Source organism: Falco rusticolus, chromosome 8 (genome assembly GCF_015220075.1).
Source record: "Falco rusticolus isolate bFalRus1 chromosome 8, bFalRus1.pri, whole genome shotgun sequence".
Lineage (NCBI taxonomy): Eukaryota > Metazoa > Chordata > Aves > Falconiformes > Falconidae > Falco > Falco rusticolus.
The window spans coordinates 65,170,242-65,196,441 of NC_051194.1; the positions used below are offsets into that span (position 1 = coordinate 65,170,242).

General features: G+C 42.1%; 1 protein-coding gene across 10 annotated transcripts in view; it reads right to left on the reverse strand.

Moving 5' to 3' along the window:
• Positions 1-26,200, reverse strand: part of LOC119152531 (protein FAM126B-like) — a 73,702-nt gene that overhangs the window by 5,461 nt on the left and 42,041 nt on the right. For 6 of the 10 annotated variants that reach the window (XM_037397947.1, XM_037397943.1, XM_037397945.1 and 3 more), the window contains 12 exons: positions 25,754-25,913; positions 24,369-24,536; positions 18,985-19,503; positions 9,767-9,853; positions 8,358-8,447; positions 7,557-7,588; positions 6,252-6,309; positions 5,192-5,376; positions 4,477-4,575; positions 2,749-2,858; positions 1,111-1,243; positions 598-694 (listed from right to left, as the gene is read on the reverse strand). In XM_037397947.1, the coding sequence (XP_037253844.1) occupies positions 598-694; positions 1,111-1,243; positions 2,749-2,858; positions 4,477-4,575; positions 5,192-5,376; positions 6,252-6,309; positions 7,557-7,588; positions 8,358-8,447; positions 9,767-9,853; positions 18,985-19,503; positions 24,369-24,536; positions 25,754-25,913 (1,738 nt within the window). Of the gene's footprint in view, positions 1-597; positions 695-1,110; positions 1,244-2,748; positions 2,859-4,476; positions 4,576-5,191; positions 5,377-6,251; positions 6,310-7,556; positions 7,589-8,357; positions 8,448-9,766; positions 9,854-10,146; positions 10,291-10,795; positions 11,148-12,141; positions 14,305-14,336; positions 19,504-24,368; positions 24,537-25,753; positions 25,914-26,200 lie in introns of those variants that run through there. The other 4 variants (XM_037397948.1, XM_037397950.1, XM_037397949.1 and 1 more) reach the window with 4 other exon arrangements.

Consider the following 26,200-nt stretch of genomic DNA (forward strand, 5'->3'; position numbering starts at 1 on the left):
TACATTTAAGCCTTAATCCAGCCTATACTGAAATTTATGGAAACAATCCTCAGGCCACGATCTTCCAGGAGGAGCTTAAAGGACTTGGAATCTGTCAGCAACTGTCATGCCAATCGTTTGAGAGTTCTTTGTTCTGTTGATTTCAGTGAGGTTTGTATCAGGTCCTCTAGGAGCCACTAAGAACCATCCCGCATATAGCTGGAGTTTACCTATGCTGTCTTCCAGGGAATGCATGGCTACAGAAACACCATGTGAAAAAAGTCCAAAAGCACTATGCTAAGTGCAAGAGAGATGAGCATTTCAGTTTGCCAAAAGGTTCAGGAACCTCTGTCTTGTTAGAACACTCATGTCTTCCTCAGTCTCCTTCTAGTGTGTGAAATAGTGACTGAGGTTAACAGCTTGGGATCACGTACACATATATTCCTAGTGCATATATATATTTTCATATGCGGTATAAATTACAAGCAAGAAAGTACACTAGTATAATAAACTATGAAACTAACTGCACACATGAAAGCTATGAGGAAAGATTATGTCCAAGCTCTCCTAACAGTAAGCGGACTCTAATGTTTTTATGTGTAAAGTTAGTCGTTTTACCTTCTTTAAACCTTTTATGGATGAATTCAAGTTGGCCAAGGGGGCTGCGGAAGCTCCCTATATGGTCCAGTACCTCCTCTGTGATGGAGTTGAGAATCTGAAAAAGAAGACAGCAGACCCTTCTGAGGGGCTCTGGCACTGAAGGACCTAGTGCAGAAAATCTGAAACTGAACCCTTGGCTGTCATGAGGGAGTTAACTGATTTTTACCATCAAATCCCCAAAACCGTCAACACAAACCAAAAATTTCTACCCTTTTTCAAAACAGTGACATAAAATAACAAATAAGGCTTTAGACTATATCTATTAGCAATGGGAATTACTGCAATTCCTTTGAAAATACACGGGCTAATTTATTTAAACTTTTAAAGGAGAGACAGGAACTGCTCTTCATTCAAGAGTCTGCTGCTATAGGATGCGGCAGGTTTCCTTAACATTTTGCACTGAAAGACTTCAGAGGTATCTGTAGTGCAGAATGATCAGATAAACCCATAAGCTTTTTTCCCCACACTTACAGATCTCACAGTGATGCTGGGGAAGTATCCATTAACCACAAGGTGAGCAGAATCCTGGAGCACAGAGGTACGAAACTTCTCTAACAAATCACGCTTTGAACCCAGTCCATAAAGAATGATATTGAAACCCAAGCTGCAGAAAAGTGAGCAAATGTACTTTTATGATTCAGTGTAACTCCCTTTTTGTGTTCATACGTTCATTAAGCAAAACGATCCACTGCAATCTTGCCTGTAAAAATTTCATGTTTCATCAATACCAGGCTTACTTTCAGCTCACAGCTGACAAATAAGTTTAGCCGCAAGGAATCTGAAATATGGATGTGGCACACGCATCCTAGTAAAAGCGTTTTAGCAGTCTGGAGGCCCATGAATTTAGCAAAACATCTAGGGACAAAAATGGTGTAGTCCAAGAATATGAGACTAGATCTGCAACTTCAGATAATGAAGAGAGTAGCCAGCGTTCATGTTCACCCCCTCACCAGTGACTAGATTAAATGTTTACCATGGGTCAAAGCAGTTAAAAGGAAAAAAAGTAAGCCTTCACAGTGGTTTTGTACTCTGATCCACAGGCACAATTTCAAAACAAAATTATTCTCATGTCTCTTTCTTATCCTAACTGTTGCACAGAGAAAGAGGCAGGAAAGCATAAAGAGAACATGGTAGGGAATCACAAAGCTTTATTTTTGAGAAGCAAGAAAAGCATCATCTTGACCAGAAAGAAGAACGTCAGGTCACTCAAATAGCACTGGGCAAGGGTAAGGTGTTCAAGAACTGTCACTGACTTCAGTCGCCTACAGATTTGTTCCTTCTACCCTGCCACATACATCTCTAACCACTTGCCCACATCACTGGGTCATGGCTAACTCCTCTTGCAGCTCTTCAACTTGCAAAGCTAATGTCTTTTTCATATACTCTGTCACGCTCCATGGACCTGAAATTTCTTTATATTCCACTCCCTCGCAAAGCCTCGGAGGGCCTTTCTCCTCGTCAACATCTACACTTGACTTCAGAGTTGGTGGCCTGCCTTCTCTAAGGCACTTCAGAATCTTGCAGTTCTCTATAGTTCCCCATTTGCTCTCCTGGATGCTTACTCTTTTCGCCTTTCTACGAAGATACACACAAACCCCAATAAAAGTTACACTGCTAACGTTTCCAACAGCAGTAAGGTTTCTTCGTGCCTAGGTCATTAGGTACTGTAGGCATTCAAAGTTAACAGCTACGACACTGGGGATAGCCACATACTGAAGAAATTGGCGGTGGGCTACTCACTGCCAACTACACTGCTGTAAGCAAAACAGATTGTTCACAAAAGACAAAGGACATTCTCATCGTTCACATTCCCCGTTTTCTTGTTATTCATGTTCCCTGTTTGCGACTGCCCTTCTAGCTTCGTTTGCATAGGCACAGAAAAACTAGCCAGGCAGAATGCAACTTCATCTCATTGCAGGCATTCAGTTCACAGTCAGCCAGGTATGATTTGATGCACAGGAAACATTGCGCTAAATTAATGCCACCTAATTTTAAACTTAAGTAATCAACCAAAGAAAAAAAACAAAGTCGCTCCTTAACATGATGTTGTGGACATGAGGGTAGTGTCTGTTTACTAGGCTTCTTCAATGACTCTCACTGGATACTTACTGTAATTGCAGCATCCACTTGGAAAACAGGGATTCATGTTGCTGGCTTAGCTTTTTCATTTCAGCAGCATAGGCAAGGGGAGCTTTTTTCAAAAGGTCATGCAGTGTTTTCTGTGTTGAGAAAGAGATAAGAGAACAGCTGAGAAAAAGCAAGACATTCACCTGGAGTCCTTACAAATATCCCTCTAGTATGCTCTCCAGCTAGGAAGCAGAATAGATTTCACTGCTGGTGCACTCATTTTGTGTTTTTTTCCCATGAAGACCCCTCTAAGCACAGTTTTGCTACTGGAGAAAAAAGCAGAGATTAAGTAACCTTGTTATGGGCAACTGCAGCCAGACTAGGGCTAGAAATGGCATCACACTGTGTTTTATCTCTTCCTGCCAAGTATGGGAAAACCACTACTGAAATAACGAACACACTAAGAGCTTACACAGCACCAAGCACTGTACCAGGAAGATACCAACATCACAGCCCTGCTCACAGGAGCAAGTGCTGCAATCACCGTGCTTAGCAATGGCTCAGGTGTTTGTCACTGCAAAAGAATGCTCACAAGCATCATCTTAAAAAAGAAATACAGCAGAAAAGAAATAATTTGCAGCTGACACCTAAATGTAGTAGTATTTCAAAAGCATCAAGAATCAGAAGATTAATTCAGCTTTAAAGATATGCTGGGATGTTGATGTTTAAACTGCACAGTAATGCATGACAAATGGCATCACGTCTACACTGGCCTCCCTGGCTCTTCAATTTTAACAGCTTTGCTTTCCACTCCCTTGCAGAAGATGACAGTTTACTCTGGAAAGCACACAGGCAACTGCAATGTATCAGACAAACATAAAGCACCAAGAGACAACATTTCTTTGGAGCCAGCAGTAGATTTAATACTGAAAGCCTTGATTTCCTTCCAGAGCTGTTATGAAAGAACTTGTTAAGAATCCAGATGTTTTTCTGGGTAGCAATTCCAGACAACAGCAGGCATCAGGCAATCTGCATATACGCCACCTTTCAAAACACAGATGGGTGCAAAAAGCAGTGATAGACATGAGAGCTCCAAGTATTTTACATGCTTCCCCAGCACCTGTCCTTGTGTACATGTCTCTGGAGGGTGCAACTGCTCACTTTGAGCTGTCTTCTAGAAAAGGTATACAGGAAAAAAAACAAATATGATCACCACAATTAGACCACTCCTGTCTCCTAGGAACTGGAAGAGGACAAAGTGCATTTCACAAACTAGGTGACAACATTTAGAGCTGTCCTAGTCCTGCACGTGGCTTGACCCAGTAATGCTCAGATGAAAAGGGCTCTCTCTATTTCCTGTACACATAAATAGCCAAGACAGCTTGTAATTCCCCTAAGCCTTTCTTTGACAAAAATGCTGGTTTGGTGGTAATTTTTTAAGGCAGGTCTCTACAACTCGACTTCTCCCTCTTTTCCTCCCCCAAAAGCAAACTTCAACCTGTTCTGGTAACTGCAGCTTTCAACGATCTGCTTACCTGATACCTTCTCCCTGCATTTTCCCTACTGTTGGAGGTTCAAACAACTGGGCACTGTCCCTGCTCAGAGCAGCAGAAAACTTAATGCTCAAAATGCTACCTAAATCAGCATCGCCACCAAGTATGTAATCAACAGAAAGAAAGTGAAAATAACAACATCAGGAAATTTTGAAGAAAATTTCTTCATCAAAGAATCAAAAACTCCAAGAGTTGTATACTTCACTGTGAGGCGTACCTGATTCAGTCTTCTTGTCTGCAACTTCTGCAGTGTTCGGTTCGAAGTGAGCACCTTGGAACTACTGTGAGCTTCAAAGTATTCCTCCACCAGATTGCTCTAAAAAGGGACAGCAAGATCAGCCACACTCCTCCTGCTGTCCAGTTACCCCTCTCCCTTTGCACCCACAAACATATCTGAAGATGGCTGATATGAGACATAGAGCAAGGCTCAACAGAAAGTCAGAAGATATTTGCAAAAATGGCTTCTACAGAAGCATTCTGCCAAAGTTAACCTAGTCAAATGGTTCTTTCCTTAAGACAGGAGACAGAAAAGAGATTCTGAGAGAGCAAAACATAGCAATAATTCTAAGGGGGTGCAGGGATCCCTGGTGCTGGAAGGAAACCAGACAATGCAGCTGAACACCAAGACGGAGAGTGCATGCTTCTTTTGGTGCTACAGGAGTCAATTTCTTCATCCTTTCTCAATACCAGGTCTCCTGCTTCATGGACATCTTAGAATTTCTGGAGCTGCTGAGGACACAGACTGGATTAGCCCACATGATGCCTGTCCAACAGGAATTGCCCCGAGGTACAGCAAAAGCCAAGCCAGCTGGTTTGATTTGAAATGAGTCTCGCAGATCTTCCCCATAGTTAGGTGTGGTCAGTGACAACCTACTGTCATGATGTATCCCATCATTCTTGCTAGCTCAGGGGTGTATTTTCTGCACACTCACCATCTTTTCCTCCTTAATTTTTTTGGCTAGGGTGTTTCTGGGAGGAGATGTAGCTGCAGCTGCAGCTTTGGCTGGGGTCTTTTGACCTGATAAAACAGTGCTGACTTCTTGCTGGTCTTCCTCATCATCCTCCTCTGAGCAGGAAGCAGAATATTCACTCTCACTTTCTAAACAGGAATCTGGAGCTAGAGCGTAAATTTAAGGTTAAGCTAGTAACCACACCTTCTACAGAACACATTTTTCACCATCTTGCTCTCTCACATACATTCTCTAGATGTTTTTCAAGCATATGATTCCTAAATGTATCTCACAGAAAAGTAAAATCAATGCTTAAGAGGACCACAGACACGCATAGCTATTCCTTTCCCAGTTCTAGGCTCAGGAACTACAGTTTAATAAAGCTTGCTCCTTGATACCAACTAAGAAACATATCCTACCATAAAAAGTGACTAAAAATGGACAGTGGAATTCCCTGTTTCTCTTAGCATCTCTATGTCAGTTTTCCCAAACACCAATTGTGCAAGCCAAGTATCTTTTGGGTCATACTGCAAAAAAAGGTTTTGTAAGACTTCTGTTAGCAACGTTGATTGAAAAGCACAGACAGAATCTGGCTCAGTCTCAGTGTCTCAACATAAAAGAAGAAACAGAACACAAAATGCCATACACTGATCTGCATTCGACGTGAGCCAACCAGTTATTGGAAATACTTTACCATGAATGTCCCAGCCATCATCAAAAAGTTTTATGCCTTGGTTCAAGCAATTGGGCCAGACTTAAGTGTCAGTATAGGTTAAGATTACTGAAAGTTTTGTCTCTTTTGATCACGTTACTGAAGTTTAACAACTTGGTGCTTCTAACCCTTCCACTCCTTATATAAGCAGGAATCTGTTGTAGGGAAAAGGACTACACAGACCTAAGGACATTTCTGCACTCTGCAGGATGAATCAGATTACTTCAGTCAGATTGCCTACTACAGGCAGAAGCCCACCAGCAGAAACACTCTCCTCTGAACACAGCGTCTCACTGACTGTGGAAGCTGACTGCAAAGGTTGACCTTTACCTGCTAGCCTCTTTCTGAGTCTGTAAGGTGTGGTCGACAGAAATTCTTTCTTTTTACTCTGTAACAGCAAAGAAAAAACATACATTAGAAGAAGAAACACATATATCCTCAAAACAGCCTTCTGCCAAGCAAAAAGTAGAATCAGGTTACATTTCCAAGCTCTTTCAGCCACAAGAAACTGGGAAAGCAGAGGCAGTAAGCATGGAGACCTCTTGTTTTGCCTTTTAGAGCTAGAGGGGGGCAGGATCAAGTTCCAAAAGGGGCTTAATTCTTTCAACTAATGTCCCGAGAGGGAGGGTAGAAAATCATGAAATCTCCAAACAAGATGCCAATCTTGGCCACTCAGGAAGAGTCAAACTGAAGCAATGACAAACTGAAAATGCTTTGGCTCCCCAGAGCAGTCATCTTCCACATCACACTGTCTACTCAAAGCAATTTGGAAGTTCACTATAAGAACAACTACTGGAATGACAGAAGACCACTCAGAATAAGTACAGCAAAGGGAAGCCAGGCTGCCTGGGCTCATCAAGCTGTACTGGTGTATCTTCCTTACATATGTGTAAGGCACACACCTGACTTGGACACCAGATCAAGTCTGCAATACTTGGGAAACACTTTTGTTAATCCTGCCAAAAGAGATGTGAAATCATCAAGGAGTGAACACAGCATCCCCAAACAGCATCTCTTACAGGCATACCTCATCCTGGAAAAGCTGTGCACACATTTCTAGTATGAAATGGCTTTTCATGGGTTTTAGAAAGCCAACTGTTTCACAGCACCCCCTTTATAAGCACCACAACTGGCAATTCTGGACTGTATCTCTCTGTAGCATCACAAGAGACAACATCAAGTTACAACCCCCCATTATCACAGATTATTTTTTACAAGCCAATGCTAAAGTAAAAAACCAACCAGCACCACAGTTCTTGAATTCCTGTTCTAACAGCACTCCTTATGATTAAGGCTGTTTCCTCCTTCGATGAGACACAGAAAGCTATGAGTTTAACTGATTTGTGTGATGCATGGAATTAGTCTCCACCTGTGCTAATTAAGCTGTCAAACCCACTATTTGCCCACTGACTCTAAATCCCACAGGCTTGATTAATGGTAGCTCTGGTTCTCACTTGATTTACTCCTGCCTGGTCAGATTAGGAGAGACATATGTATTGCAAATGAGGCTTTGCAAGGTCCTTCCTTTCCAGAACTGTAGTTAATGGCTAGTTCCAAGTTTTAAAAGTGGGGGGTGGGGGTGGGTGCGTGTGGATGTGTCAAAAAACTGCCAAGCAAAGCAGAGACATTACTTACCCTCTGCTGCACTTTGTTTGAACCCGAGCGTTCTGCAAAGCAAGAAAAAGCATCGTTCAAAGTACTGCACATTTTCAACAGTGGCACAAGATGGTCCACTAGAAAAACAGGCATTCACTATTCAAAGGTACACTGCACTAGAATAACAACTCCCTGGGTGTTAATCCTATGAGGGAAGCCTCTAGTTTTGCACAGGTAGGCAAGGAGAGCACAATGACAGTCGATGTCATTGCCACAAAAGGCAGCTTTTAATTCTGGTCACAGCTTTGGGAGGCCATCAGCAGGAGGGAAAAGGCTGAAAAAATGAGCTAACACCCTCTCCCTGAGCACATCTGACCATTGCTGAAGTGCAGAGTAGCATGCTCTTGCCAATGTTGACCTGCATTGACTCCTCCCACCTGTATTTCTCCCTACAGCATTGGGTGCTTGAATATTATTATATAAATAGCCTGAATTTACACATGAACATCCACACAATCCTATCCATTTGGTGCTGCTCAGCACATCATCCCAGCTCATAACTCTCTCAAGTGCAAGCACTTCCATTGAGCGCGGAGGAAATCATGGAGGAAAACAGGAAAGTTCCTGTTTTCTCATCTGTTGCTGGGCAGAATAAAAGATCTCATGCCAGGCAAACCAGAGGCCATGCACACAAAGCAGTTCAGTCTACAAGGTTAAGCTGACTAGAATACTGAAGCATGACAGAAGCAGGCACTCAAGCATCCACTCCACCACCCAAACAGAAACATAACGCCCCGCCATTCACTCAGCTTCAGTTCCCCAAAGCATCACAGGACTTACTGCTGCTTTGAGGAGTTTTGGCTGTCTTCTCAGGGCACTTGAAGTGATCAGGTGCAACACTCTGTCCTGGTGTCTGAGCTAATTCAGAGGCTGTAGGAAATAGGGTCAAGGGAACAAGGGAAGAAGTTTCGTATACCAGGTATAAAACATCCAGCTCTGGCTAGCCAGCCATGGAGCCATGCACCTGAAACACTAAGTATTAATTTCCTAGCTATTTCAGGAAGTGGACCAGACACTTCCATTTTTTTTTTCCTAACTCTAATGGTGAATGTATTCCTCAATAAAGTTTTCAAAGCCTGAACTCCTCAGTTAATTCGTTTTACAAGTATAGCTGAGGCAATGGCAGAGCACGCTTTGCTTCCTGGGAGAACACTTCAAATCAGAGCAATGGTTGGTCATGCTCACTTAGTCCTTTAAAATTGCTCAAGTGGACATAGTAGAGCATCAGGTATAGCAAACACACCAGTTCCCCAGGAGGTGTGTTTTGGTATTCTATTTACCTCTTTTTACTACTTAACAGCACAAGCTGAAGTGGAATCACTGATCTGAATATGGAAGACCTCCATATCCTGCTAAAAGTCCCTCAAGAAAACCAGCCTTCCACTGTATGACTTGTCTCAGTTTTCAAACTGAATCACAGCTCTGGGAAGGAGCACCAGTGAAACCCACCCTGCTGCAGGAGGAGGTATAAGAAACACTTAACTTCCCAAGACACAGAAGGCCAGAGAAGTAAAGAGGTACAGAAACCAATTTCTCTATAGCGAGCGACACAGAAGGATGACTCCTCTCCCTTGGATCATCCTTTGTAGGATATATCAGTAGCTGTGACAGCTAAACACTAATGAAGTTCAGATGATGCTGGGCACACAAAGATTCATTCGAGTGAAGCAAAACATAGAGGCAGGAGGGCTCAAGAGCTCTTATTTGAACCACTACAGCTAACAGAACTCTCCAGAACTGCCCCTTTCTGCTTGCTTCTCCTAAATTCACAGTTAGCCTAGCAAGCACAGTCACAACTTTGCGAAGGAGAAATCCCCTGACATGCAAAGGTAATACTTACCGCCTTTTTTTGACTCTTTGCTCCATAATGAGCTATTCTCACATACTTTTAAGTTACACAAGTAAAACTTCTGCCAGCCTTTGGCACTTCCATGCAGACTTTCTCCCAGCATTAAGAAACTCTCTTACATGTTAGTTTGTTATCCGTATTGCTTACCCCCATCAAGCCTTTGCTTTGTCCTAGCCCTGTACTTTGTTTCTGAGGAAGGCTGATTCAGAGGCAGATAAAAGCTACTGAAATACTGCAAACATATCTTTCGAATAAACAGAAGTCACAAATCACATTAATAGAGCACTCAAGAAGAGACCATAGCCACAGCAAGAATGAAAGAAAAAAGGGGAAAACATACCCAGCTCTGCCATTTTGCTGGAGCATTTCGGGGTCTGGAATGAGTAAACTTCCCCACCGCTTACACCTGAGCCGTTTCCCACCGGATCTGTGAAAAGAAGCGTTACTTGTAGCTATTTGAAAAGCACTGGTATGTTCCCAACCCAAGGAAGAGGGAATGCAACATTTCACTATTTGGCTCAAAGCACTCTTCATCTTGCAGGTGTTAGAAAATAAACATCACAATGAAACCCTAGAATCATTATTCTCTCCTCTACCTGTTACCGCAAGCACAGCCAGAGCTGGTCAGCCCTGAGATGCAATTTCATCAACACTGTACAACCTCAGCGCTGCAAGAATCTCCTGAAGTGACAGCTGTGTTAGGTTTTCCCACGCCAATACCTTGGGCACATGTTCCAAGAGCAGCAACATAGTTCTCCTCTGCCAGGATCTCCTGAGCTTTGTCATCTGAAATATTCTCAAGCTTCTTCGCAAATCTCTTCACACTGACTGCCAGTTGAGCCTTGTCCTTCCGTACTTTAATACCTGGGATTGCAATAGAAGCTTTAACCGCCCCCCACTTTGTTATTTCTATCTCAGTAGTACACAGACACCCCATTCAGCGGCCAAGTTCCATTTGTGCAAATCACTGAACAAACACGAAGTGAGAAAAGGTGTCTCGCTAACGACGGCCAGCTGACCCCACAGCCGTTCGGCCCTCCCTCACCGCCGAAGCCGGCCCCTCGGTTCTGCCGAGGGTGCGCACACGCACCGGCTCCCGCGGTCTGGGAGCAGCGGCAGCGCCCCGCGCAGCAGGCATCGAGCGGCGTGCAGGCGGCGGCGGGCGGCGTTCGGCCTCCGCAGCGACGGGGAGCGAGCGGCACAGACCGCGCGCAACCGCCCGCGCGCCGCGGCGGGGGCAGGGCCGCACCTCGGGGGAGGCAGCCGGCGGCCAGCGAGGGCCCGGCCCGCCGGGGCCCGCCTCGGGCGCGGCAGAGGGGGTCCCTGCGCGGGGGGCGCCGGGGCGGACGCTGCCCCAGGCCGGCCGTACCTGCGTCGTCAGCAATGTGGCTCAGCACCGCCTCGTCGGGGACGAACTTTACCTCCAGGGCGCCGCTGACCTTCCCCTCCGGCTGGCTCATGGCGGGCGCCCCGCCAGCGCCCGCGGCTCCCTCACGTATCACACACCGCCAGGGGGCGCTGCCGTTGGCGCGCGCGCGCGCGCGCACGAACAGACGGAACCGCCCGCCTCCTCACCGCGCCGCCCCCTCGTACCCGGGCCCGAGCCTCGGGCTCCTACAGCCCCACGCCGCGCCGCCGGCTCGCCGCGGGCTCCCGGGCACCCTCTGCGCCAGTGCGGGGCGGCAGCGGGGTCACGCGCCGGAGGCAAGCATCTCCGTCGCCCTCCCCGATGGCGAGCGGGAGAAGGAGGTGACGACGACGACGCGGAGCCTTGAGTGACGTGTACCCCCGCCAATCCGCGACCCTGTTTTCTGCCCCACCGCCCGAAGTGGGAGCGGCGAGGGGGCGGGACTTCCGCTGCCAGTGAGGCGCGCCCACGCCGGGAGGGCGCCCGCGGTTGCCGTGGCGACACTAGGCCGCCGCGAGCACCGCGCCGGAGCCGCCCGCCCCGCCCCTCGCGCTACCCCCGCCTCCCGCCCACGCACCCTGACGCTGCGCCGCGCCTTGCACGCCCCATCGGCGTAAGGCAGCGTGTAAAACAAACCCCAAAACCAAACTCGGTGATTTGCTTTTCTGTTTAGAAACAGCACAATATTTATTTAACATCTTTATATATTTATATTCTTTCTTCTGCATTGCAGATTGTGTCGAGTTTTATACATCTCTATTTACAACGATTTAAAATAATCATCTTTCATCTCTGGCAGGTATTTACAGAGTCAATAGTAACTACATTTCACATTTCAACAAGTCAACAGCGTTAACCAGCTCGGCAAGACGGTCCAGCTAATGGCTTACATGCACCAGTAACGCCACCTCCAGCACCTGCCGCCTCCGCCCCCAGGGCGGACCCGCCCCACGGCAGCGCGCGGGCCGCCGCCCCTTACCCCCCCGGCCGGCCCCCGCGGCGGGCCGCTCGCCGCCGGCGCTCTCCGGCGGCAGAGGTAACGGCACACAATGCTGGCGCAGTGAAAATCCTCAGAAACCTTAGTTCAGAGAAACAAACCTGGTATGACAGAAAAAAGTAAGAAAATAATCTCTCGACCGTTGCGGAGTGTTTCTTTTTGCTAGTAAAACTGACGGCATATCCTGTATTCTTACAAGGACGAAAACTGATCAAAAAATTCATTGTAAAGTACAGGAACCACAAATTTTAAAAAATGCAGCATGGGGTACCTCAATTTAGTTGTTGGGGTTTGTTGTGGGTTTTTTTTAATAGCAAATAAAAGCTACCATAGTAAATCTAGGAGCATCTGATTTTATAATTAAAAACCTTTATTAGCTTTTTCCTGGAATCTTCAATACGGAAGCAATACTAAATGACTCCATTTTATTCAATCATGTGGTACTTTTCCCATAAATAACCAGCTAGCAATAGCTATCCCAGAAGTGTTCACTATCTGCAAGAAACCTATAAGAAGTCTTGTTTCAAAGTAACGGTTGAACACTGACACACAGACACAGACACCCCAGGTACAAGGAATCTATTAACACTTCAACAAGGTGGGTTTATCCTGAGTGATCATTAACTCACATCTACTGTATACGTGAAGCCACAAAGTTTTTACTACTTGCATTTCTCATAACCTAGTAACACAAAAGTCTAGCACAATAACAAAGCCCGAACAGAAAGAACAGCGTCAATAGCCAGTACTTCTGTCACTCCTGAGTCCTCCTCATTTTAGAACAGACAGTAAATGGTTGCTTCATTCACACTGCTTTTCGTTTCGTGATCAGTTCGGGGGAGGATGAAGACACACACAGGCAGGATCCCATCTGTATGGAAGTCTCCTTGACAAAGCACCACGGAGTCACTTTACTAGGGGGATAACTCCTGAACAGAAGTCTCCCCTGAACATTTCACGCTCTAAAACCAAAAACCTGTGTGAACTCTAAACCCCGTTTTAATGAGTGATTAATCGTCAGAAAGCAAAGACACTCCACTCTAAATTGCTTACATCTCACTGACTGTAAAACACTGGGAGCTCACAACCAAGGAACTGGTTAATACAACTTGATCTCATCGTTTTGCTCATCATGCACAAGCTAAAATATAGGACAAGGTTTTACTGTACAGACACAAAGTTTTACTATACATCTGTTCCCATCAACAGCTCCTCACAGGAATAGCTTAATAATCCTTTGTGAAAGGAGGGACAATTTATGGACCCATTTTAAATTCATTTGGTCCCTCAGATGCTACCTTTGGCAAAATCTGATGAACACATTGAAAAAAACCCAACACCTCCCCCCCCCCCCCCCCCAAAAAAAAACCCCAAAAAGCCCATCAACCAAAGAAACACATGGGGGGGGGGGGGGCGCAGCCTAGAGGAAAACTAATAAAAGAATGGAAGCAAAAATTGTTAATTTTTTTACCCCACTAAATCTCAAATGCAGACAAATGGGTCAGATTTTTACTAAATCTATTTCTGGAAGCTGTAAGGTATCCTTAAGACTTCTACAGCTTGCTTCTGAACTTTTAAAAGTCACAGTCCTTGACACTTGCCAAAATTACTAGGCAAGTTTATCTGAAATGGCCAGCTGTTTTGTTTTGAAACCTTGTTCCAAGATTTGTTTTATTTTAAATAAAATTTTGTAATGACTATGTGGAAGTCCTCAAACGTATTGGTCCTGCAAAATCCACTTATTACTTGTTTTCTGGAACCACTGACAAACCAAGTCTCGCTCACAGCTCTCCATCATCCTTCCACCACTGCGTCAGAGGCAGGTGAGGTTTTGGCTCTTCAGCTGGTCATGACATGCAAATTTTGACACACTGATACATGTATTCACCAACACAAACACCCATGTCATGATCTGTTACCCTGAATGACCTATATAGAAAAGCTTTCCACAGCAAAGTTTATCCAAGTGCCAGTGGGAAAACAAACTAAAAAAAAAAAATCACGAGAGATTAAGGCCCATATGCTAGAAACAAACGGCATTTAAAATACTGGAGAAAATATAAAATATTGAACAATTTGATATAACCAAGAATGCAATGCAAGTACAGAGGATCTGGCTTCTTTGCTTACCATGCTTGGAACTGAGTGGTATTTTTCCAATTTAGTCCTGCAATTACTGCAAACAAAAAATTTAAATAAAAAAGGGGCATGTTTACTTTTCTGATGCAAACTATTCCTAGGCTGTAAATGGTTTTTACAAATGAGACCTAGCTAATGGCTTTAATGCTATATAATATTAAACACGCCAAGGTAGCAGTATCTTTGGCAATGAGAACCGCAGAATTTAAGGATGATATTATTAGATTTACTAATATCAGAAACATCTTTTTCCTTTTGTGTGCAGTATGTACATTTCATTCAAACATATTCCATTATATTTTCCACACCTCCTCCAGGATTATGAGTACAATACCTCATCTGCCTCCAGGATTATGACTACAATACCTTATCTGTACTGCTTGATTTTTATGATTTTACTCAAAAGGTTACTTCTTGGTTCTTCTCACTTAGTCTTCAACTTAATTTTGTAAGCCAAGATAAACAAAAATTTCTGGTTTGTGACTGAAGTTACAATGCTGAACACTTAAGAGAGAGCCACTGGTTCATCATAAAATAGGACAAGTTCAAACTCTCAGGTTAAAATACAGCCATAGCATAGAATTATCTATTCAAAAATTAATTTTCCAAAATATAATTCTCTGAACATGTTATACATTAAATATTGAGGACAATTTCCCTGGAGTGAAAATTTTTCAAATACTAATAATCTTCATTAAAGGAGTAAAACAAACTACATTCTATCTGGAGATGAAAAGGGGTTAGAGTTGGGGTCATCTTACTACAGAGTATCTTTACCACCACCAAGATGCAGGTTTCTCCTTTAATCTTGAAAAATATGTTCATATTTACATACAGTATACACACAGTTGAGGCAACTGATTGTCAACACGTGACAAATGTACCTCCCCACACACAAGTAAACCTCACATGGTGAGAAAAAACCCTGTCCCAGTAAACTCCAGTATTCATAAGTAGTGCAAATAAATACTTCATCAGAAAACTATTTTCTTCTCACTATTTTGATGTTAAAACAGATACATTTAAATTACGTTAAAGCTAGCAGAAGTATGTTGGAAATGTTGTATTTAAGACCAACACACTTGCAAACTACAAATATCAGATCTAATGCTTACTGGCTGCAACATCATGTTCAGCATCACAGAACGAAGTATGCTGTTAAAGTTTTCCGAATTCACATCAGAAAGGGTGTTCAAAGAAATCTGCATTTAGAACAGACAGCTGACATACAAAGTCTCCAAATGAAAACTAAAAGGATAATACAGCAATTTAAACTTCCATCTTGCAACTCTCATTTAAATAGATATTTTTACTTCATGACTTTGCTGCCTGCAGGATGAAAAACTGGCTCACTGATCAAACAAAAGGCTGCTCACAATAAATCCCTGAAAAGGACAAACAAGTTGCAGTTAGCAATTCCAACATTTCCTATTTCTTAAAATTATAAAGCCCAACAAAACAGAGTTGCAAAATGGCAGCATATTGTGACGTGGTAAAAATTGTATCAAGGAATAATTCATTTATCCCTACTTAAACGTATATATACACACACACATCAAAACACAGTACCCACAGTTCCTCACCTAAGAATTACATGAATGTGCATGCATGTGCACATACACAGGAAAAAAACCATAGTGTTCGTGCCTTTCGACCTTTCTATTACAATGCTGCAGTTGCACTGAAATACTGCAGAAGTCTAAATCTAGCGCCTCGTGTCAAGTACCAAATGTTCTAAAACAAGACACAGCAGAGTGAATTCAGGATAAAGAGATTTTAAGTCTAAATATTTGTCACAGGCGTCAGAAAATTTAAGTATGTTTTGCACTTTGTTTAGTACTTAGCATAAATCAACAGAAAGCCTGCAGATTATTCCCTCAACCCACATCCCAGACACTTTTTAATTTTATTTCTGCCACCATACTTTGAAGTGTAATGAACTTTAGTGTATAAAATTTTGCTACAATCTTAATGCACCTTGGCATAGTCTGAGACACATCTAGAAGCACTGATGATAAGACACGATACACAGCACTGGCAAAGCCTGTTACCACAGCTGGTTTGCAGTTATTTATGGTGACTCATTTTGTAAGATAGATGTTGAACAGTACTTGTCTGAAAAAATGACAAAACAAGCTCCCACAACCAAAACATTGCACTAAAAAAGTAATTGAGAAGTTAGAGATGTACCACATCCGCACATAGCAAAAACTCTCCCCCCCCCCCCCCCCCCCCCCCCAGTATGAAATCAAACTCTTTAAAAAGCCTTATATGTGGTAGGTACATATACACAAGAACCAACCAAAATACAATGGATGAAACAGTAACAAAAGGCACATCATCAAAATGAGAACTGTAAAAATATCTTAAAAAGGTAGTCTGAAGTTTTAACCAATTTGAATTTATGCACATACATTTTACTTCCCTAACTGAAGTCACTGAACTGTCTCACTCTCCTGAAACAGTTTAATAGTGCGGGACCCCACAGATAAGAGTGTTTAAAAATAAAAAACACAAAAAAAATTTTTAAAAATCAGATTACATAAAAAGGGGCTTAAAATCTGGCCTGATACCAATTTAAGTATCCTAAAACTTCTGAAGGAATGCTTATAAAGGCAAACGTAGAAAGTAGAGAACCTTGCTAATGAAGAACTCTACTTTTTAAAATACTATAATAAAGTCATTCTTAGCTGACACTCCTGACCTTTTCTTTCCCAAAGGTTTAAGCAAATTATTTGGTCCTTTTCAATCTACAGTGACAGCTCTTTAATAGAATTTCCTTTGTGATGTCTCTACAAAATATAAACTTTGTACTTTCAGCCACTACTTACCAATTGTCTCCACTAGCAAAACTTTAAAAAACAGAGTCCAGTCATATACAGCTTTTGACATTTTTACAGAAAATGTCTTTTAGCTTAATCTCAACTTTGCCGTAGTTCCATCTGCGTGTAACTGATGGTCCTTAAAAGATTAAATTCAGTTTAGAAACTGTATGGTTTTCTTTCCGATGATGATTCCATTTACTCTTCAATCGAATATCTGCATCAGTCCAGATACCACTTAATTCACTTCATGGATGTAAGATACAAAGACTAGACTACTAAAGTGACTCGTCGAACCACAAAAAAACCCCTTCAAATATTTCAATGAATTTTAACATAACTTTGGGAAAAAAGTTCTATTTGAAATAAAGAGATTCAAACCACCAAACTCCAAACCAGCTACCAGCTATGCAACACCATGTCATTGTCCTGAATTTCTTAAAGACTATCATTCAAAGATAGCCTGCTATTTATAACTGCTTATGTTTATCCTTCACAGTGACAACGAAACCAAAGTGCCCACATAAAAATTGTAACTCTTTCCTGTGCGTTTACAATCTGTAAACATCCAGGATATCATATAGAACTTAAGCACAGAGGATGAACTTTCCCGTTTTCCCTCTAACAATCCAAAAAGAGAGAGAGAGAGAGAGAGAGATGGAGAGAAAACGACATTTCCTTGCATAACCAGAAATGTGCCTCTAAGCAGTGTTCTTTAGCATCAGTACCAGTCAGTGGCCATACACCAGTCATACACATTCAAGGCTTGGCTCAATGCCACAAATTCTGAGTTTTCTAGAGTAGGGCCAATCCACTAAAATAAAGAGTTAAAAAACCCTCAATGGATTATATATATCAAGGCAATGAAGTGTGATCCTTCATGGAACAAGGACTGTCAGTACCCCTTTGCACAAACCATGCTTCCAGAAAAGCATCTCACATTGAAGCTTCAGTCTTTCTAATAAACTATTGTTGCTTTCCCCAAGACAGCCCCTTAAGAGTATGGTCTGTCTGGGCTGCAGGATTCTCCAAACGACTCCATGACTGAATTCAGGGATACTGAGAAAGCAGCGAGAGGGGTGGCGGTGTCCAACAGCCATGATACCATATAGAAAGCAGCCTGAGAAATACTCTACCTGAATACACCTTTCAATTCAGTGATCAGCACCTCACAAGAACAACAACAAAAGAGGAGCAGAGCTAGCATTAGTTCCTGGGAAAGTAGTGCTTCCCTCCCACTTACAAACCAAATTGCTTTAACAGCAGCGCGTGATCTAAATTTTAGTCTATGTCCAGAATGACCCTGTGTCCTGGAGAGGAAGACATGTAACATTATGTATGGCTACAACACCATTAGAAGTGCATTGTAACCTACATTATCCACTTCGAATCCTCTCTCTGAGGGGAAAACCCCAACTTGTTAATATGCATGTCTTGGTTGCTGAACATCACAAGATTCTGGGATGAGAGACTGGGGGCAGGCAAAAAAAACCAACTACTCTCATATTTTAACCGAAAAGAAAAAAAAAAAAAAAAAAAAAAAGTGCTGTAGGCAGCCAGGAGCAGCAACAACAATCCCCTCCCCAGAACTGATTGCACAAACTCAGAGAGGTCCAAAGTCACACTAGAATCTCTGAGGCACTCCTGGTTCTGAGAAAGAAAAGTCATGATCCAGTAGTCTTGCAGTACTGTACACTAAGAAAACAAACCCGTTTCTATTTCTTAACAAAGCCAAAGCATCTTCTCATAGGGATCACATTCACCATTTCCGCCGGTGTCTCCAGTCTCACAGTGTTGAAATGGGACTGATCAGCCTACGATGGATTGCACATCACCCAAGGAGAAAGGAAGGCATGGAAAAAGGCATACAGTACATTATATACTGCTTCACAACCATGTTTACGGGGGAAGGGGGGGGGGGGAAGGATGAAGGTGAGGGAAGAATTATTGCTGTTTCAGTAATACAATATGATAGCCAAACCAAATCAAACAAGATCACAACAGTCAGTATTTTCACACTGCGGGAAGATGGCTCATGTTTTGCCTAAGGATGAACTTGCCTGGGGATTAAGGGGAAAGAAGGAGTCCCAAGGAAGGAAGTCAAAGTTACACCTGGGAAATCAGCTGCATATTGAAACTTGGAGATCGAGACTGTTTGGTTAGGGGAGCTCCTGGAGGAAGGAGATCTTTACCTTCCCCAGCTTGGCCTAGTCGGTCCTCCTGTAGGCTGATAGTTGAAAACCGATTGGTGTTGCCAGCTGCTAGATTGGTGACAGACTCCGAACCTGCTCCAACACTGGAGCCTGTCTGACTGCCATTCACGTAGTCAAATGATTTACTGGAGGAAGCACTGGCGGTCCTGATCAGGCTCAGACTGTTGGCTTTTGACACCGCCTGCCCAGCAGGCAAGCTGAGGTGTTTCTTAGTAGGTGTCATCTCAATTATGTCTGCACCAAGGTCAGTGGATTGGTGCACGTACTGCTTCCGAGCTACTGAATCGCGAGGGCTCTCATTAGATTTTGCTGTACAAGAGGTTTCTTTATCCTTAGCAGAACGCCCACTTGCCGTTTTCCTTAAGCTGCTCTTCTGGGACACAGATGGTAGAGGTTTGGTCCCAATTGGCTGGCTGCTGAGGGAAGCTCCTGATGAAAATCCTTCATCAGCATCATTAAGGGTCACAGATTCCTCTCTTCCATTTATACCTTCAGTATCTATTAAGAAACAACCAAAAAAAAGCCCAAACCAATCAGAACACACAGTAAGCATTCCAGCTGCATGAAGATGATGTGCACAGAATGTTAAACCTCGTTTGCTAATCCACCCGGTTTCCACTTGCTTAAAAACTTCTGATTCTCAGCCAATGATCTTCCCATCATATTTAACGCAATAGTGGAATCTAACAATAAGTACTCCCTGAGCTTGATTTGCCTTTCTTCTACATAACTTTTATCAGCCAGAATATCTCCCAAACTTTGTCTATAAACAAGAAAAATTAGGCCCCATTTGGTTAATTTGTTTCAATTCTGTTGGCAGGTACTGGTGCCCATTCTCCTCCTACACATGGTTTTTCAGAAAAAGTTAAGGGGAAAAAAAAAAAAAAAAGGCTTTCAGACTATTTTTTATCCTATTTTGAGGCAAGACCTAAGCATGTTCAGGATCTCTTCCAATCAGAGTAAGTTCCAGCAAGTGCTTGGTAAGCTTCAGAATTAGGCTACTTCCTAGGCCAGCAATCACAACACTGCCACAAGAGAGAAAAGGCTTCTGTTGTGTGTAGCTGGCACTTCAAACAATGTGACTGTATTTTCTGTTGCAGATTAACCTAATTCCTAGATGTCTCTCCTCCAGAGCTCAATCCTCCCTGCATTTCCAGCAATCCTATCCAGGTACTTCCACCATATTTCCTTTTATCTCAGCGTCTAGATTTTTCAGAGAAAAAACCCCAACCATTTCATTAAGAGAAATTTAACCTCTGAAACACTTCATGTTGTAGAAGAGGCACTGTGTTTTTGACTTGGAATCTCAAATAGAAAAAAACCTGACAAACTGCTTTCTTAAATCCTTGTTTTCAGGCCTATAATATGGTTAGGGTTGTAACAGACTTTTTTCTTCTTCTTCTTTTTTTTTTAATCTTTCTCCAGTACTTTTTCTAAGCTCTAGGTACTCAAAAAAAGTTATCATTTTAGTAGAAAACTGAACAGCATTCAAATTTCAATGGAGCTTGAGTTTTTGCTCCATATATCTAATTTCAGTGGGAAAAGGCCATAAAGTTTAACAACGCTACCAAAAAAGGAGACATCCAGGCTGTAAGAATTTTGTTTTTCTTTATAAGAGCGGTGGATTAATTGCTGGATAAAAGCTGATTATTTGAGAGAAATCTGCAAAGCCTGTGGGTCTGTCCCAGCTAAAGCCACTGTACTGCTCCACCGGCAGTTCGTTCAACCCAGCTTTCCACCAACCAAACATGTTTAAATCTCTTGTGGAATGGGAAAAAAGTGGTGGCAAGGATCTAAGAGATTCTAACATCTGAGCGGAAGCTCATCCTTTCATGCTCATTGTTAGCAGAGCACTAAGGAACATATTACATCATGACAAGCAGAACAAACACAAAGCTTTCAGTGTTGCCACCTCTGTGTAGCAGGAATATAGCCTGATCTGACTTCACGTTTCTGAAGCGTAAAGCAAAAAGAAAAATTTACAGGGAGTTTTTATTGTTCTGTTTTAAACTTACTACTTCTTTTCAGGACAGGCCTTGGAATTATCATTACTGTGTATCAGCCTACAAAGGATGTTTAGCCATCTCCAAATCAAAACCACTCTCAGGCCTCTCTCAGAACAATGCAATGTGAGATTATTCTGTATTTTTGTATTGTTCTTTTTGACTCATCAGTCTCCCTGAAGCAGAAAGGTAATATAGTTCACATTACTGCACTTCCCTGGTAAAGACTGTAGCCTTAGAAAAAGAAGCTTCCTAGGTTTCAAGGAAGGGCTGTTATTAAAATCAGAGTGTGTTACTTGCTTTAACTTCCTGTAACCGTATTTGAAATACATACACTTTCCCTCTCTTCTGCCCACCCCATTTGGTCAATGTAGGCCTTCCATCTTCTCATTGAGACATAAGTGTATTTCCTCACACTAGACAGCCATACATTTTATTCACAACCCACCACATCTCCATTCCCTCCGCCCCCAACCTTCCCACACATAATCAAAGATGCTAATAAAAACATGACATAACTGGAACATACTGAAAAGCAAGAGCACTTTTTCAATAAACCAACATTTATGTTTCTTTATATAATCATGCAAAGCTGGATGAAAGCATGTTTGGTTACAAGCAGCAATAGCAGCAGCTGAAGTCCCCTCTCAAGCCCTTCTTAATTCAAACAAAAGATGTGTCTTGCAAGTATGTCTCTCCAGACAATACTGCTAAGCTTTTTATTATTACAAGAACATTAGTTGTCTTCAAAGTTTATGTTAAAACGCTGCGGAGTAATAGGATGCTAAAACAGATATTCCTATTCAGGGACAGCGAAGCAAGAGAGTCATGCTGAAAAAGTGGCATTTTATCCACAGAATTTAATGGCAAGACTGAGAGGGGTTGTTGCAAGCTTTTGGATGCTGCAACTATACAGAGGCCTAAGCAGCTCAGCAGTGCTCAAAAATTAAGAAGATAGAGAAGACAACATGCAAGAGAATTTCTGTTTAGTCAGACCTATATACCTATAGGAGTTCTCAGTGGGACTGATTTCAGCAAACATTCTTTTCCCAACACACATTCTTCCTCCTCTAAAAACTGCCCTCAGAAACAAAAAATATTTGAGTCCTTACATATTCTGTTTTGGGGGAAAACCAGAATGAAGTCATAAAGCTTTCTCCCTGTAATAGACCAGTAACACAATTAAAAAAGAAAACTAAAACTAGAAACCTACTCCTCCCAAGCACTCTTCTACTGTAAGGTCAGAAGTGAAAGAGACAGTGCAACCTGACAGAAACCGTACAATTGCACTACAGCGTGTATTCAGGACTCTCACTGTTCCTTGTCAGCGTAAGTCTGTCCCCAAGTAATTATTTATGCCTGTATGTGATTAATCCAGTAGACATGGATACAGGATCCTCGACTAACACAAAATGGCGCACATAACCACAGCTGCTACCACCCAAGTGGAAATCTTTGTAAAGCATTACTGAGTCATGCTTGAAATGTCTTTTTCTACTTATTGGCTCAAAACACAGATCTGAAGAAAGAGGTTTATACCACTTTTTAAAGTTACTTTTATTCTGTTTATCCTTCCCATACTTGAAGGTTGAAAAGTCACTAGAAATGATCAGTCTCTCATAGTATTTGGTATCAAAAATATATTTGTGAGAGAGAATTTGCTAGCTGAAACTTTCTGTGAAATCAGCATCAGTAAAGTAATAGACCACTATGCATACACACACAACTCTATACTGATAATCAAGCCAAACTCCATTCCTTGGTCTTCTCTCAGATGCTGTCAACTGGCAGAATTCAGTTTGCCCAAGCATGTAATTATATATTGCTACTGTTACAGAAGTAAAGGGTATTCAACCCACTTCAACAGAAGTAAAGCATGTGGAGTGACGCCTTATCCAAAACCCATGCCAAATTATATAGATGTCTTAAAATCAATTAAGAGTAGGAGGCCAAATTTTATCAACTTTTTTCCCCCCTTCCTGTCTCTCCCAGAAGGTTCTCTGCAGCTGAGGACCTCTTCCATATCCTTCAGGTCATGCACATGCAAAGTTTAGTAAAATGGAGTAAGACCAACTGAACAAGTGAATATAGAAGACAGGACTCATTTACGGAGCATGCTCAAATTGAATATGCACCAAGAAGTACGTTATAAACCACACTAAACATTTTTATGCAACTATCTTCTACAGAAGGATGATGTCTTAATCACTGTTTGTTAGCAACTCTGATTAAGGGTAAGGATTCTGTGATAACACTACATTAAATCTCCAAATTCTCCTGATTATTGTTTCCAGAAGACCAAATCTGAAACCTATGTATGTCATATCCAAATGTGTAAATAAATCTCATTTATGATCAGCTGATATGCTTATAGAGGCTGGAAATACCAAAGGAATGTTCAGATAGAAAAGATGACTCAAGATAGGAGAATACTTGAAAATATGTTTAACTAAATTTACAAGAAATTGGTTCTCATCTCCAAGGAGAAATCATGATTCAAATTCAGTACTCAAAACCACATCTTTTATACAGTAAAGATGAGAAAATTAATAGATGAACTTAAGTGAAATAAATTTCTACCAGCTACTCTACCTGCCATTCTTGGCTGCAGAGCGACATACAAAGTCCTGCAGCATTTGTGGGGACAGCATGACTGAGAAAGAAAGCAGTAACTGTTTTTAAAGTTTTTAGAAACATGACAACTTGATTTCTTCTTGAAAACAACACGTGCTTTTTTGGTACTTGTCTTTAGAGCAGCCAACTCGTTCATATAAATGAGTTGTATGTGTATGAATTTTCAATTAAAGGATGACTGGCAAATAATATCAGCAGTTGTATATCTGTCTTAGATATGCTTGACTTTTAACGGGAACAGGAAACTTCATTCTTGGAAATTTAAAGACTGCAGAGTAACAAGACACTATTGTAACTAAGTTGTAGCCAATCAATTTATAGAGTCTGCTTTTCAGGACTAGATTCATATTAGTCTGGTGCATTTTTTCTGTCTGAATATTAAACATGCTCAGTAATAGAAAGTTTCCAAGCAATCCCAAAGCTCTTGGTTATTACCCCATCATTCGGGGGGGGGGGTGTTTTTTTATTTCTTCCCTTTTTTGCCATGCCAAGCAGTCTTTCACCACACAAATGCAAGCCCCAGGCCAGCCCACATGATAACAAAAGGTAGTACCTGACCTGATGTTAAGTATATAGGGGATGCGTGTATTGCAAAGAGAAGCTAATACACCCTGGGATAGCGGAAACAGACACTAGAATGGAAAGAAGTTCTGCTTGGGGATAGGGAGCCAGGATCCTCCTCCAGCAACTGCCTCACTGACTTCTGCCTCCTCATCTCTGTCCTACCCTCTGTTGTGGCTGCTGCCAAGGTGGGCTCCGGGAAGCCATGCTCAGGGGTCCTGCGCATCGGCACCTCCCCCTCTTGCTCACGTTTGATCCCTAGGTCTGTGGAGCCGTGTTGGATCGGTGAGCCAGGTATGCTTGAGTCAGCCTCGTTTGAGAAGTCAAAGCCATCTGGGATTCAACATATAACATTTTAGTGCTTTTCTATTCCATTCTTGGCATTCCAACCCAGGCAGGGAAAATAGAATATTTACGTGGACATGGAACAGACACAAAACACTACCCATGCTTAGTTAAAAGTCGTGAGAACATCCACAGAGAGGGACAGGTGGGCTACACTGTAGACCAGACCAGTAAACAAATATAATGGCAACTATAGTGAAGACAAACATGACCCACAGTCCTGAAAACAGAAGACAGCTACTTGTCCTGGACATCCTAATTCAGCTGAAGACCAGAGGCCGTCAAATCCTTTTGTTCATGCGTCAGGGGGAGGGTGGGTGGTGTGGTGCACGCAGTGGAAGAGAGTACCATAGGAAAATATGCAATTCTTGTTTTCAGACTCTTTTACCCTCAGTTTAATTTTAGGTTATTCTACTTTTTACTTTCAGCCATTAATGCAGCTTGTTTTAGTCAATGTTTTGTACATGCAGCAACAAAGCTTTACAAGTATGACAAACTGATTTCAAAGCAAGCTTTTTGTTAACACCTACACTGAAGATGTTATCATATCAAGGTGAATATTTATTATATACTTTTCCTTCATAGTCAGGCACACTTCCATACAACCTAAGTACTCACAGAGGAAAAATATGGACTAATTCTAACCTATCCAAAGATATTTTATAACATGGCCCATCTCTAAATTGGGCCATATGGTGGTAGGAGTCTGATGTTCAGCTAGTCCCTCTCCCACTGCCTTCAGCAGCTTTAGGTATCTGGAACCCTATCAAGGTCTGGATAGTAACATTCATTCTCTGAGCTATTTATGATAGGAGGCAGTTGAGTTTTAATGTGTATTAAAGAAAGCACTCAAATTCTAAGCCAAACTATCTCTACAATGTCATGCCACGTTACATGGAGGAAAAAAAAAAAAAAAGCAGACTTATTCAACATTTTCCAGCTTTTCCATTTTCTCACCTACCTCATGGGTTATCACCAAATCAAAAACAAAACAAACACTCCAAATGTTCATGTTCATGCAATGCTCTGAAGATGTAAAATACTATACATAGTTATGGAGTATCACTTTTCAAAAAACAAACTAAAAAAAAAACAACACAAACCCAACCAACTGTTCTGCAAACATTCAAACTCAAAGGCCAGATCACAGTGATGATGATGAATACAGTCCACTACAGTACTTGCTCTTGGCAGAGAAAGCTCACCTTCTCTTCTCCAGCGATGACGACGGATTGAAGCTGTTGTAATAGCAGTCCGAGAAATCCTCGGCACTGTCGGGGTAACTTCTACTTTTAGTACCTTCTGGCCTTCTTGTGATGCATCAGGAGCATCAAAGGGCAGTGAGTTCTTCATGGCATTTGCAACCTAAGATAAAAGTAAAATGCTGTACCTCTAACTGTCCTTGATTGCGCTAATGGCAATATTAGATCTCTGGCTGAATACAGAAAGGGAAATAACCAGGAATTGTTAATTATGCCAAATCCCCTCCAGACGGACGGCCCAATCCCCATGAATCACAGTTGATAACTCCATTGAAAAGTTCATCACAAACCTACTCCCAAAAATATAGCTGAATTGTCTCCCCTTTTTTTTTTTTTTTTTTTTTTTTGAAGTAATTTATTTTGTCCTATGTTTGCCACCTGTACCGACAG